At 35.1% G+C, this 14061-nt stretch overlaps 1 protein-coding gene across 1 annotated transcript in view; it reads left to right on the top strand.

The window, feature by feature from the left end:
- Positions 1-14061, top strand: part of DDX10 (DEAD-box helicase 10) — a 193499-nt gene that overhangs the window by 23630 nt on the left and 155808 nt on the right. The window contains exon 10 of the mRNA XM_054808723.1: positions 11134-11235. Coding sequence (XP_054664698.1) covers positions 11134-11235 — 102 coding nt within the window. The remainder of the gene's footprint in view (positions 1-11133; positions 11236-14061) is intronic.

The following is a 14061-nucleotide window of genomic DNA, read 5'->3' as shown; positions in this document are numbered from 1 at the left end:
TGTTTTACAGTTTTGCAAAGCCTTATCTAAGATGAAAGATAATGATTGATTTTTAAGTGGATAAAACCACTGTGTTCCCTAAGTAGCATTTCACTTGCATTTTATCCTACTGAAGAACATAAATTGCAACTCCTGCATTTCTGATTTATGGTAAAGTAAGATCAAGAAAACCTGGGTGTTGTCCAGTAATGCTTTCATTTTATAGTAGAATTGGCATATCTTGATTTTTTTTTTTTTTTTAACTTGAAAGGTATGTTATGATTGGAGTGATTGGAAGCTGTTTCTTCCAACTGCATTTAAAAGTGTTTATTTAAGGTCTTAACTAGTTCAGTAATAGAATTTCTAAACCACTGACAATATCATGGCCATGCCCACAAATATTTTTGGCTATAATTTTGTCACAGAATCTCTTAGCAAAGTCTGTAATTTAAAATACTAGATCAGTGTTTTCCTATGTGTTTTAGTTTCAAAAATTCTAAGTAAATAAGAGATATTTGTAGCAGTTGTCTACAAAACTGATTTCTTCTGGCTTTTAATTTCTATTGATGCCTTCTGTTCTGTAGCCTATGAAGCTTACAGTTGAAAATATTCTTTGATTAATCTTGTGAAACAAGTTACAGTGCCACTAGGGGACAGCAGAAGATAATAATTTCCGAAGCACACTGATACTCACTTTTTTCCCCCCAAACTGTTTTTCCAAACATGATTTGTAAGTTGTGTGGCATGAAAGGAATTTATGTAGGGATGTTTTTCTTTCATTCATGATTGCATTGATGAGTAGAAAAGACTCTGAAAAGTCTATTTTATCTTTCTGTTCATGCGTAAATATCTTGTATTTTAGATGTACCTGTATCCTGGCATGTCTCAGTAATTATTTTCTTTCTTTCCTAGCATTACATTCCTCCCTCCGCTCCATTTTTTTTTTTTCTCCTTCAGAGGAGACTATTAAAAACGGTTACTTGAGTTTAGTGATTTTTCTATCAGGAGTCTCTTTTTTAAAGACACTGACAGTGGAATCTTAAACAGAATAAATCTTTTTGCTCTGCAGTTTTTATCTGTGGTATGTCCAGAACTTTATATAGGCTTTAGATTTGACTCAGGCTCAGACTTCTGATGGTATTTAATCCAGGCTAGTTGGTTAGGTTTCTTAGGTGCTTAAACTGCCTTAGGAAAGTCAGTGTAATTTTGTTGTTGCTGTTAAATGTAGTGTGCATACAGGCATGCATGTTCTGTCTAGCTCTACATATGCTTTTTTCCTTTTGGTAAATTATATTCTGAGAACAAATGGAATAATAAAAGTCTATCTTTCCAAAGCAGGATACTCTATTGCCTACCATCTTTATACTGGCTGGTACGATGGTTAGAACCAGGAAGTATGAATAAAGATTTAAAAGATCTAGTCTTTCCAGTGCCTTAGGAATACTGAAGAATATACACATATCAAATTTTGGAAAGGTGAAAGGGGCAGGTCATATAATGATCTTATTCTGTCATGAAGTAAAATGCTTTGAAGCATGCTCATTGGGGCTCTCCTTAAGTAATTGCACATTTTATGTGTGAAAGTGAGACTAATAAGCCTTTAGAGTAATCCTTGCAAGTGGCACTAAAGCATTTAAAAAATGTAACATAATGGAACTATTTTTCAATGGGGGAAGCTTGATTTTTTTTTTTTTATTATTTTATTTTATTTTATTTTTTCCATTGGGAAATGTGCCCCAGGAATACATGTCTTGGGTCCTGAATGAACAGTACAGCCAAGATGGCAGCTCCTTGTTTGATTATTTTTTATATTTAAGGCTCATTGCCACACTTTTACTGATGTTTCTTTAAAAATCAATGCAGTATTTAGACCATCTCATATTATATAGTAGTCAAGTCATTATCCTGACTCAAGTGAAGTAAAAATAGCTGCTAGGGGAGGTCAGAAGAAATTGTTGACACCACATATTTAACTTGCAATTCACATTATTAAATTCTCCAAAATTAAACACTGTACCCTAGCTACATTCCTGACAGTGGCCTGCGATGCCACAGTCATGCTGTCACCATGTTATCTGTTAGAATTCTTTTCATAATGACATGGTATGAATGTTCCAATATGCTGAAATATTAAGTGGCTAAGATGAAGCTATCCTGTAAGCTGTAATAAAAAATAAATAAGCACATGTATTTTAATGTAGTGGAGTGGACACAGCTGAGTCTAGGCTGGAGGACCCAACAACCTCCCAAGGCCTTTTGAATTCAATTTATTCTGAGACTAGCGTGATAAGGTTGGTGAGCCACTGCCTATTCTTGTCTGTTATTTCTTGTGACTAAGTCTGTCTGGCAAACAAGGACACCTAGCAGTATAACTGAATGAAGAGGATTATGGTTTTGTGGTATGAATAAAACCCAGTCGCATGGTTCTCAGAACTTGGCAATAGATATAAATAGGCTACTGTCCAGGCAGGAGAAAGAAAAGGATATTAAGTGATCAGAGGAAAACAAAACAACCCCCAAAATAAACAAACCCTGAAGCAATCTCTAACTTCATAGCAAAATTTACTGATTTTTTTTTTTTAGGATACTGAACTAAGGTCTATGCAATGGAGAAATAGGAGTGAACAAAGCATTAAAAGTGAGCTAAAGCAAAACCAAAAAATGAAGCCAGTTCACTTTTTGTTGTTTGTTTTAAATGCTCCGTGGGGTGTTGGACTGTTCACAACCCATGGGAAAGAGCTCTTCTCCCTGGCTGAACTGAGGAACCAGCAGTGAACACGGTCTGTCTGCAGCATTTGCTCAGCTGTGAATAGCAAATAGCTTTCTAGTCTATTGTAATTTTTGTTGGGCTGCTTTAATAGGACTTGCTGTAGATGACACAGCACTGTTTCACTTAGCAGTGCACAGAGATCTCTTGTTAAAGATTTGTTGCTTTAAAAAAAAATATGTATTACAAGAAGAGACCATTGATCATGTAGATGGGATAGAAATTCCGATATTCATGCATTTTTTTCTGTGCTCATTTGTCACTTAAAAAAATAGAATAACAAATTACCATGTTAAGGAAGAAACCCAGCAGTATAGAAGTTATGATAAACAGTAGATAAAACCTTTCTTGCTCCTGGGCTTGGAGAAATAATGTTTTCTTGTGCTGAAGCTCAGAGTTCACCAGTCCTCATTGTATCAGAAGGCCCGGAAGGTAGTATAATTGGAAATGAAGCTTTGCCTGAGTTGAGCCCAATATGACAGACCTAAAGCTGTTACTTTAAGAAATATGTTTAAAAATGGTAGCTTATATAATCAGATTTAATAGTTGAATTTTAAACAAAACTATGAAATACTGTAGTTCTGTGGAAGGCCTTAGAGGTAGATATGGATATTAATTTCTCTTTGTTGAAGGATAGTGTGTGGGTGAACAGATTTATTCATATGCATATCAGATTCAAATAGGTCTCAGGATAGAACTGCCCATTTTGATATTTTCTGGATATATTTTAATAGATGTCTTGTATTGTTCCTTTACATAAAGAGTGCAGCACAGACAAATGTCTGCGTCAATGAAATGCTTTTTCCTTCATTACTGTAGTTATTTTATCAAGGAATTGAAAATAATTTTAAAATAAAATATAAATTACATACTAGAAATAATAGAACTTAACTCTAACTTTTTTCTAATCTGTATTATATTACGCATGATTGTTAGGTTTTTAACTAATCTATAGACTGGGAAGTCACTGTTTGTAACCTAGCTTCCAACAGCTAGATGTGTATTTGCATACTCAGATGATGATTCTCTCTTTCCAAGTACTTCTTACAACAGATGAAGAACTGTACTATGCCATGTTTTTCTCCTTCATCCTAAAGTCTCAATTGCAATAGTGTGTACATTACCTACATAATTTCACTAGCATATTCTTTCATTCTTTACAGGGGTAAATCTTTGCTCTAGAAGCAGGGATCTGTGCAGATTTTTGAATTTTGCTTGTCAGTTATTCCATGTGATTGAATTGTCTTGTTCTTGATTCTTTATGGAAACTAAAATTGTATGCAGAGCTTTAAAGAACATTATTGTTGCAAAATCAAGTGCTTGAGAATATTTATGTTCTGAGAAGGGTGTGAATGGTGTGCAGTGAATAATTTGACTTCACAGTGGAAGTAACTATTAAATAGTTTTGTATTAATAGTTTGGCAATCGTGTATGATGAGCAAAGGGTCCAGCGGAAGAAGAGTGAGGATACGTAAGTAGAGTGTATCGTAACAGCCATACAAAACTAGGCAAATGTAGCGGGCTTGGTTTTGATGCTATTCCAACTGCTTTACTTACTGACCTTAATGTCTTAAGGAAAGCAGTCTTTTCCTTACTTCTGGTAAGTCTCTAGTAAATTTGACTTGGGTGAGGAAGAGACGGTTGAGAAGTTGAGCTGGCTTCCCTGATGCCTGATTTCTTTTCCCTGAAGAGATGTACTATGGAGAGTTTTTGCAATACTAATGTATCCAAAGGTGGCTTGTTGGCTTGGAACGCAAGACATTTTAGCGATGGGCTTTGATTTAAGCTCACAAGTTTTGTAGTGATACCTTACTTCCTTCTATGTCTTTTGACAGATGAGATGACAACATGTGTTGATACTATCCATCCTGGCCCAGTTAGGCTAAAATTAGATCTTTAATCAAGTCAACTTGGTAAAGTCTCATTTAAGTTATAGATTAAAAAACCCCACAAAACACAGGGTTTTTTTGAGAATGGTGGTAGATGTGTGACCTCCAAAGCATAAAAATTATGTACGTATGGTTCCTTTCATGTTCATGTGTGGTAAATAGCTTCAAAAACATTATCACCTCCTTTATATTGAGTTTTCTGTAATGGGAAATATTCCAATTCAGGAAACTGTAATGTAAGTATCTCTATATCCGCAACCCTCCTCCCCCAAATTTTACGATTATCTCATCATCTCCATGTTCTCCTTTTGCCAGTTTTTAAAATAGATTATTTTTTTCTTGCCAAACAAAGCAGCAATACTGCCTTTAACTTTCTTGAAATTTGGCATCAACTTATATCTTCTGAAATACAAATGTTAGGGAAACATGTTGCAATACATCTGTTCAAGACAACCTGTATAACATTTTCTGTAAGATCTGCATATCCACGCAGGCTATCCTTACAGTTCTCTTTCCATTGCTTTCCCATCACTTTTTTTCCTACTGGATATCTGCCCTACAGCAGTACACTGGTGCCAGATGACCATCAATCAGATGGTTCGCATTCCTATTTTATTCTGATATCACTATGACTCGCATGTCACTGACAATTAAAATATGGTGCATTTGACTGAACTATATGTTATAGTGGTCATGGCAAGGATGTAATATTACTCTGAATGTAGTCAGAACAAGCTCCCCTCTAAGCTGCGTGGCAAGGTGAGGTTGATTAGTAACCATACTATGTTTTCATCTATTGCCTTTGTGATAAAGTTAGTACTGCTTGCTTTAATAGTGTTGGCTAGGGGTATGTGTAGCCTTTGGCTGGCTCTGATCAAGGGTAGGTTAAGACAGGTTAAGATTAGCAAAAATTGAGTGTCTGTTTGGCCTGCACAAAAAGCATTTTTTCTCACCTTGTCCTCACCATGCTTTCAGTTCCTTCATGCTGGATACCAGCTATTGCCTCAGGGTGATTTTTAGCAGAAGTTTAAGATAGATTCTGTCGTAGTGAGTAAACCATCCTCTTGATTTTAGTGTTTTATTTATTTTTTAGTATGAAACAAAACTACTTGGCAACTCTTTGTGTTTCATTGCTAGGGAAATGGTGCTCTTGACACCATGGTTCTCTACTTCTAATTACCCTGTATCACACTGTCCTAAATAATTTATCCCATTTCCTTCTTGTCCAGCCTTTGGTGCTTGCCCTTGATTGTGGGCATCCTTTTCTCATCTGCAGGCAGTGTAAATACGTCATTCCTACCCTTTGCTAATGACGATTTGTCACAGCTTTGTTGCTTGTAAGTCAAGATTGAGTTGCAGAGAAGTTGCCTGCCTTTTACATAAGTATTGAAGTCAACAGACTCTTGAAAATAAGACAGATACAAGCTAGAAGTATGTGAATTTTTTTTCCAAAGACTTTCTGCAAGTAAGATGCAATTTTCCATAGAATTGGAATGAATCGTATCTGGTATCCTAAGAGACTGTTAAAATCACAATGCAAAGATGAGTCCCTGCTCTGGTTTCTTGATCACCTTGAGGAGATGACAAGATAAGTAATATCATCAATTACTACACAGTCCAAGAAAGTTTGATTACTTTGAGGTTTTTAATTTATCTTTCTCCAGCACAGTTGAGGTGCATACTTAGTGAAGAATAAATCACAAGAATGGATTAGCCTTTTAGGACAGATGTTTGGTTTTGGTGATGACAGACAACTTGAAGGCTGCAGTCAGCAAGAATGGGGAGAACTTCTCCTAATGTCTTCTCATCTGCAGAAGTAGTAGTCCTACTGCTGAAGAATTTCAGTAGCTGAGGTTGACGCTTTGCTGCTTTATCATCTATAAAGGTTTAAAGGTTTTATTTGTCTACTGAAAATAATTGCAGAAATGTTCTTTTGTTGGCTTTAATGGAGAACTTCATTCCCTTAGGAATGTTCTTTTTTCCCCATGTTTTAGGCATTGTAATGGAAAAAAATTTTGAGCAGAAGATCTAAGTGGTTTTTATTGCTTATGCCAGTTTTTAGTAGCTTGTGCTTTCATAAGTTTGCCAATATAGAAGCTCTTAGTATGAAAGACACAGAGAAAACACTTTTGAAAACTTAAATTTTCCACTGCAACCTCTCTTTTTGAGGTTATCTTTCAGACCATAATTTTATTAGCACATTACTAAGTTATTTTCTTTTTTGAGAAATAAGATAATACTCTGCCCAAGTAGAACTTTTTTTTTATAGGCTTGCATTTTGCTTTAACTAAATACCCACTGGGGACACTGAACAGATACAAACCTTCCCAGATGGCACTTAAGATTGTTTGGTTTTCAGCTTTCTCAATTCTGTAATGATTTCATTTTCATGTTTAGCTCTGAAGAACAGCATTAATATTAAACTGTTTTAATTAATTAAATCACACTTACAATATAAAAATGAGCAAGGACTGTTCCTCCTTAGCTTCAAGTATGTTTAAAATACTGGCATTTAAAAGAGTGAATGTTTCCAAAATAGGTAAGGAAAAAGATTACACTGCATCAATAGTTACCAAATGTCTTTCAGTCCCCTGGAGTTTCTGAAGGCATCAGCTCTGAGAAATATTTTCAATGTTGGTTTTTTTTTTTTTTTTCTTAGTAGTTGCGAAAAGATGAGAAAGTATAGGTGTTTGGAAACCTCTGTCTCTTCTTAGTCTATTTTTATATGATTGTCTCTTTACTTAGCTATAATACTATTTTCTCTGTGTAAAGGCTTGCAAGAATTAATATAAACATTGAATTAGTTGTTATCCATAGATACCAGATTTAATGCTTGTTTTCTGTTTGCGAATTATCTATGGAATATGCCTTTAGAATTACAACTCCTGAATTTGTACTTTCTGAAAACATAACTGACTTGGCATATAATGTGTTTAGCGCTAATAACACAAGAACACCATTCAAGGGTCAGATGGAAGGTTCATCTGATCCTGCATCCTCTTTTGAGAGTGACCTCAAGGGTACTGAGGAACAGCTGTAAAAGCAAAACTAATGTAGAATGATACTTCCTGTATCATATCATTCCGGACTTTGGGTTTGTGGCTTGCAGAGAGAGTATTTGCACTCTCTGACCCTTGATGGGTATTTCTTCCATGATTCATATGGCACTGGTCTTTCATAGTGTGTTGCACACAAATAAAATAAATATAATAAAGCAACAATTTAAGAATGCCACATCAGGCACTCCATGATAAGAAATGCCAGAAGCAACAAAACTACACAAATCACTTCATGCCTTTGACTAAATTTAAGGAATCTGCAAAAAATCATCCTTTGTAGGTGTTTATATAGTGTGATCAACACTTTTGTCTTCTTGACAAACGAGGAAGATTCTTGTTAAGAGGCTGAACAGATGTTCTTTCCAGATACTGGATCATTCTCATAGCTCTTTTTGGAATCCTCTCCTTTCGTAGCATCTGTTTTGAAAAGAACAGCAGAGCTGTGTTTTATTCTGTACTCTAAATCAGTGGGACTGGTATTAACAGCAATATTATCTCTGTCTTCCTGTCTGATACAAGGCTTGGGTAGATGAAAGAGAACGTTTTCATCCTTCTTTCTAACAGTGCTCTGAGGGCTCAGGTTCTTTTGATGAATAATTAGCTGCCTTGGAACTGTGATCATAAATTTTTGCCATAAAATGCAAAGTCTTCTAAGGTTCAGTGGCTTTCTAGGATTTCATTGCTTGTTCAAGCAGTGGCAGTCCTGACATTCACCCGCTTTGTGGAAATATCATCTGGAATTTGGCTGGGTTAAAATATATAGAGCTTTCTTACAAGGTCTATGTAAGCAAGTCATTCCCAACCTTAATTCTTACATAAAGGATCTAAACATTCATGGGATGTTTGGTCAGCAGTGACTTATGTCCTCCTGTGCTGTTGGTAAAGGTAATAAATTTCCTTAAACCAAGCATATGGGTTGCTTTAGAACTCTTTTTTAGAAACATTCTACAGGCTGATAATTCTGCATTGAGAACGTTTTAGGTCTACTAAATTAAATGGATTAAAATCAAGTTAGTATAGGTTTTGTACAGTATCTCTCCCTTACTCTCAACCCTAAAGCAGTATTTTCTGGGACAAAGTCCAAATGCTTTACCATTTGTTTTGGTACTCATCAAACCATATAAACCCAGTAAATTACATAGTGTTGGTATGTGACAGAGACTCTCCTCTTTATATCAATTTGACTTCCATGTAAAATTTCAAAATCTAGAATGTAAGGGTTAAAATCTCATTATGAAAACATTTATTAAACATTTTAAAATTACCTTTAAAAGTTAGTCCCCAAACCCACCATGTATAACATTGGGGGGAAAAAAAAAGGCATCCGAGAGCATTTTGTTGTGATTTTTTTTCAAATTCATCGAATGAAAGCAGAGAGCTGTAATAAAAGCTGTCAGACTGTTCTAACTGCAGATTTTGTTGCTACTTGCATTGCTTACTATGCTGTGACAGATAGTGTTTATAGTTTTCAAACAGTTCTGCAGTACTGTTTTTGCCAAGTGATAACTGTTTATACTTGGAGAAATGTGGGCTCCCTATGTTCCATCTGAAATGATTTTTATCAGGTAGTGGTATGAATCTTGTTTGGTGTGCCTGAGAACGTCCTTCTGCGCTCTTGGGCCTTCAACTTAAAAGCTGTCTTCAGCCAAGGAATATTGACTCTATTACTTCCTTAAATAGTGCTTATGTCTTCTTTTCTGTGCACAACAACTGAACTGGTGTTTCCTTGTGTCATTGCTGAGCTTTTATTGGAAAGATATATGACCTACACAGTCTTGTGGTCTCTGACCCAAAGACAAACTAGTAACATCTCCCACCCTTCTGCTGATAGTTTATACCTTTTTTTAATATCCTTTCCTTGATGGTTCTCTTGATGGAGAAGAGTGAATGCAATTGGAGTAAAGACCCAACAGGAGAATGTATCATGGAGTAACAGAAGCTGAAGATTTATGAAATGGCAACAGACTGAGTGGAATAAAGATCAAGGCAACAGTTAACTTTCCTTATAGAAAACAGAAAGGACAAAACAGATACACTTAAGATGGATGAAAAGTTTTACCAGCATAGGAAAAAAAGACAAATATGACTGGAGTAGGAACCAAACCAAAGGCCTGTTAAGGTAGTAAATAATTTAATATAAAACAACACTTGAAAAATAATACAATGAGTATTTTCTGTTTCAAATAAATGGAATACTCATGTATTTACCCAGTTTATGTATAGGCTTACAATCTGCTGCTGCCTAGGGACTTCCCTGCGAGTAGCTCTTGGCAGTTAGACCTGCTCTATGTAGTAACTTACCACTCTTATTTTGCTTTGTCCCACATGTTGCTCTCATCAGTTGACTGTGACTTTGAGTTGGATTCTGTCCAATTTTGGCTTATTTCTGAAATTTAGCTTGATTGAAGTTTTTTATATAATGGAAGACTCTGCAATAGTTTCCTGTCAATCTGTACTCTTAAGAACTATTTGTAAATATAAATGAAATAATATATGTCTTACAATAGATAGGGACTTAGTTAATGCAGAGAAGGTAACTCATCATTACTACTTTGCAGTAGGACTTAAACCTGTTTTCTTTTTTGTTTACTAATGCTGTTGGGTATTTTTCCCCCATGAATGTCTTCAACTTGTTAAATTTGCCAAAAGTAGGAACTGACATTTTCTTAAACAAAAAGAAAGTGAACATGACGTTGCTTTAAGAATAAAATAGAAGAATTTTTATTTCTTTGCCAACCATGTATCTTGAGTAATTACCAAGTCAGCTACATTTGATACAGCTGTTAAGTGCAGTGAAGAGTGAACACTAGATATGTTCTTATGGGATCAGTCTGATTGTATTTTTTATTTTACACTTAAAAACTGCTTCTATAAATGAAAGAACTCCTGTTTTTATGCTTTTCTTTCAGTGATGCCTCTGTGACCTGTTAGAAAAGTAGCCTTTATCGAACATGCAAGTAGTTGTTGTTGTTTTGGGATCAAGGCACTTATCCTTTCCCAGCCTTTACCGTCTTTCACTTGCAGGATGCGCAAAGGAGAATCAGTTGTTATCAGGTGTTAAGACTTGCCTGTTGGTAAAGGATGAATGCAAGTAGCTGATCTTCTAGTATTGTAAGCTTTGATCAAGTGCCATTTGATTACTACAGAAATATTTCTAATCTAGGAAAGAAAAGATTCACTGGTCTGAATCTATGTCTTAGTCCTGGATGTTTAGGGATCTACGTGTAGTTTTGAAATCAGTTCAAGTGGAGATATTGGCAAGTCACTTAACTGGTTTGCCTTTTCTTTTCCCTTTGTAAAGTCAGGATTTTTGTCTGCTCTTTGGGCTGCTTATAAAGAAGCAAATGTAAATTCTCATTATGTGTTGAAAACATCAACAAAAAATTGTATTTTTTGCATGTTCTTGAGGTCTGTCTTTTGTGGTTTTCCCCCTGATCAGATACAAAGAAGGTGGTGAAGCTTTGTTAATATTGCTTCCCTCAGAAGAAAAAGGCATGGTGGAACAGCTGGCACAGAGGAAGGTACCTGTCAGTGAAATCAAGTAAGTGACTAATAGTTTGTCGGTTACTCAGCCTTCTTTCTGCAGGAATAATGTGTGATGAATCTATGACAATCCTGATGGAGTAAAGTGCTTGAATTGCCTGGAGCTGGACAAACAAGGGAGATTTTGATAGTATTGCAGGAAGGAAAAGACCTTGAGAGGTTACCTATTCCATCTCCTTTCCGAAAGGCAGGATCAGCTACATAAATCATTCTTATCAGATGCTTGTCTGACTTGCCAATATCTTCACAATTTCCCAGAGTGATCTCATCTATACTCGACAGTTCCTGCCATTAAGGCTTTTTCTTCAACTATCTGATAAGCCTTGTAATTTAAGTGAAATATTTCTTTTGTCTTGTGCCAAGAATATATGGAAAATTATGTATTCTCTTACTCTTTGTAACTACTTTTTATGTAATTGAACATTATCATGCTATCACTTTCTCTTTTGCAGATTTCTTTAATCTGTCCTTGTATGTTTCTATACCTGTTATCATTCTTACTTCTCTTACCTGTCTTTTCTTTAGTTCTAGACTATTTCCCCAGTTTGTCATGATCTTTCTGAATCAGTTAGTTGAAGAACAGGAAATAAAAGATGTGGCTAAATGGTCATTTTACATACTAGAGAGAGTATTCCGATGGAGACCTGTAGAATCTGTACAAAAGAGAACTGACTTTGAAGGAGTTGCAGAAGCATGTAATGATACCATGTAAAAATAAAAAAGCACTTGTATTTCCAGTTTCTATTAAATGCAGAATAATGGACATGTAGGAAAGACAAAAACATTTAACTGTAAAAATAACAGGAAAAAAACCCCACAGCACTAAAAGAATTGGTGGTAATTTCTTAATTAGCAGCTATAGGTAGGAGGAAGTTCATTGTTCTTTGAGCCTGTGAGTCTAACGCTGAATTAAAAGAGGAAACATAGCGTGAAGGAAATATGGAAGAAGAATTGAAAGCAAGCCAGAAAATACGGTATGAACCTGACTCCATTTTGAATGCTTATATAGTTCAGGTTACACCATGCCAAAGATCACAGAGTGGAGCTAGAAGAAATCCAGAGAAGGATGGCAAGGTAGGAAATTAAGTTTCTCTACAAGTGGGTATGAGCAAGGCTACGACCGTCTTTCTTTGAAAAGCTATGATTTGAAGGTAAAGATATGGATATCTAAGCAAAGAAGGTAATTAACTGTATGCAGGAAATGTTTGTGGAATAATTGTTTTTGAGAAGAAATCAAAATAGGGTGGAACTTTAAGTGATTATTATTACCTCATTGCTTAAACCTCCAGGTCTGCTCAAAATTAACTATACTGTATTCTTTGAATTCTAGTGTAATGAAGGATGGTAAGAAATTGCCACTACTTACAAGGTTAACTGTTATTTGTTACACTTTCCATGTACGTTTATGTCAAAACTTGAGTTAAAAAATAAAGTGAACACATACTTTGGGATTTGTCATTACTGAAATTCTCATTACTAAATGAGAATCTTTTTCACTTCATTAGCTTTTTCAACTGTAAATTCAATAATAGGATGCATTACAGTAAGGTTTTTTGGTTTGTTTATTTTTTTTTTAAACACCACCCCAAAAAATCATTCTTTTACTGAGCCACTAGGGCATATGTGTAATAAATACATTTAGGTAACAATCTTAACTGGAATAATTATAAGCAAAGTCAGGGCTTTTGATTGATAATATATTTTAACAGCCTGCCCTGAGATCCAGTTTTCCAATCTGCAAAACATACCTTATTAGTATTTGTAACATCTTAATGAATGGGAATGCTTTCACTTAGAATTTGTCTACCTAGTGTGGTTAAGGCTTTGTACTTCTAAGAGGCTAACTAAAGTTCTTAAAAAAAAAAAAAAAATTCTTATAGTTACTTGTGGATTGCAAACCAGTTTAATCCTAAAAGCTTTTAACTACAAATTTTCTTAGGTTGTTTACTTCTAGCCAGTTTCCCAATTAATACAACCCTGGTATGTTTTGGCAGTTGATAAATTGTTGAAGAAGTTCCATCAACCCATGGATCATGTTCCAGGTCTTCTGTTGAAGTCTTCTGGTGTTGTTTGTGTATATTTACCTAATTATAGGTTATCAAGAATTGATTTAACTTGTGAGCTAGAAGGTAATGAGCGTTGCTCGCTGCCAACAGAGTTTAATTCTTTGAACTTCTGAAACTCATTCTGAAAGCTTTTTGTAATTAAAGTGTTTGTTTTGCTGTTCTTGTTAACCTGTTGTCTTGTGTAGGGATCGCAAGAACTCGTTTTCTGTTACTTTCCTTGTTTTGTATTTTCTGACTTAAAGAAATGTTAAGAGCTGTTTGTATTTCATTTAGACAGAGCTTTTAAAACAGTTCCATAATTTGAAAGCAGAGAGAGAATAACTTTTTTCCTGAATACCTATTCAAAAGGCTAGGGTTTAGGCTGTTATCTTAATTTTCAGTTTTAAATCTAAGCTCCTTGTAGAGCCTGATAGTGTACCATTCCTTTCTAATCAGCACAAGATGCCAATTTACAGGGAGTGCTTTCAGGAATACATCTCTTTTTCATTGTTCGAACAGAGCAAGAGAAAATGCAAAATATGTGATAATAAATATCATGTTTTAGAGCATTCAAATATAGCAAAAAGCTATTCTGAAAGTACTAAATATTACAAGGTGTCTATAATTTCAAAGTTTTACATGCAAGCTGTAAACTGAACTTATTTTTGATAATACCTTGAGACTAATTCATGGCATCCAGTTTTGTTGAGTAACAAGATAAGAGATGCTTCCTAAGGCGTTACTGTGACAAATTTTGTGCCTAGAAAATTTTACCAAAG

This window comes from Grus americana, chromosome 1 (assembly GCF_028858705.1).
Source record: "Grus americana isolate bGruAme1 chromosome 1, bGruAme1.mat, whole genome shotgun sequence".
NCBI classification, from domain to species: Eukaryota; Metazoa; Chordata; class Aves; order Gruiformes; family Gruidae; genus Grus; species Grus americana.
This window is presented reverse-complemented; position numbering and strand designations above follow the sequence as displayed.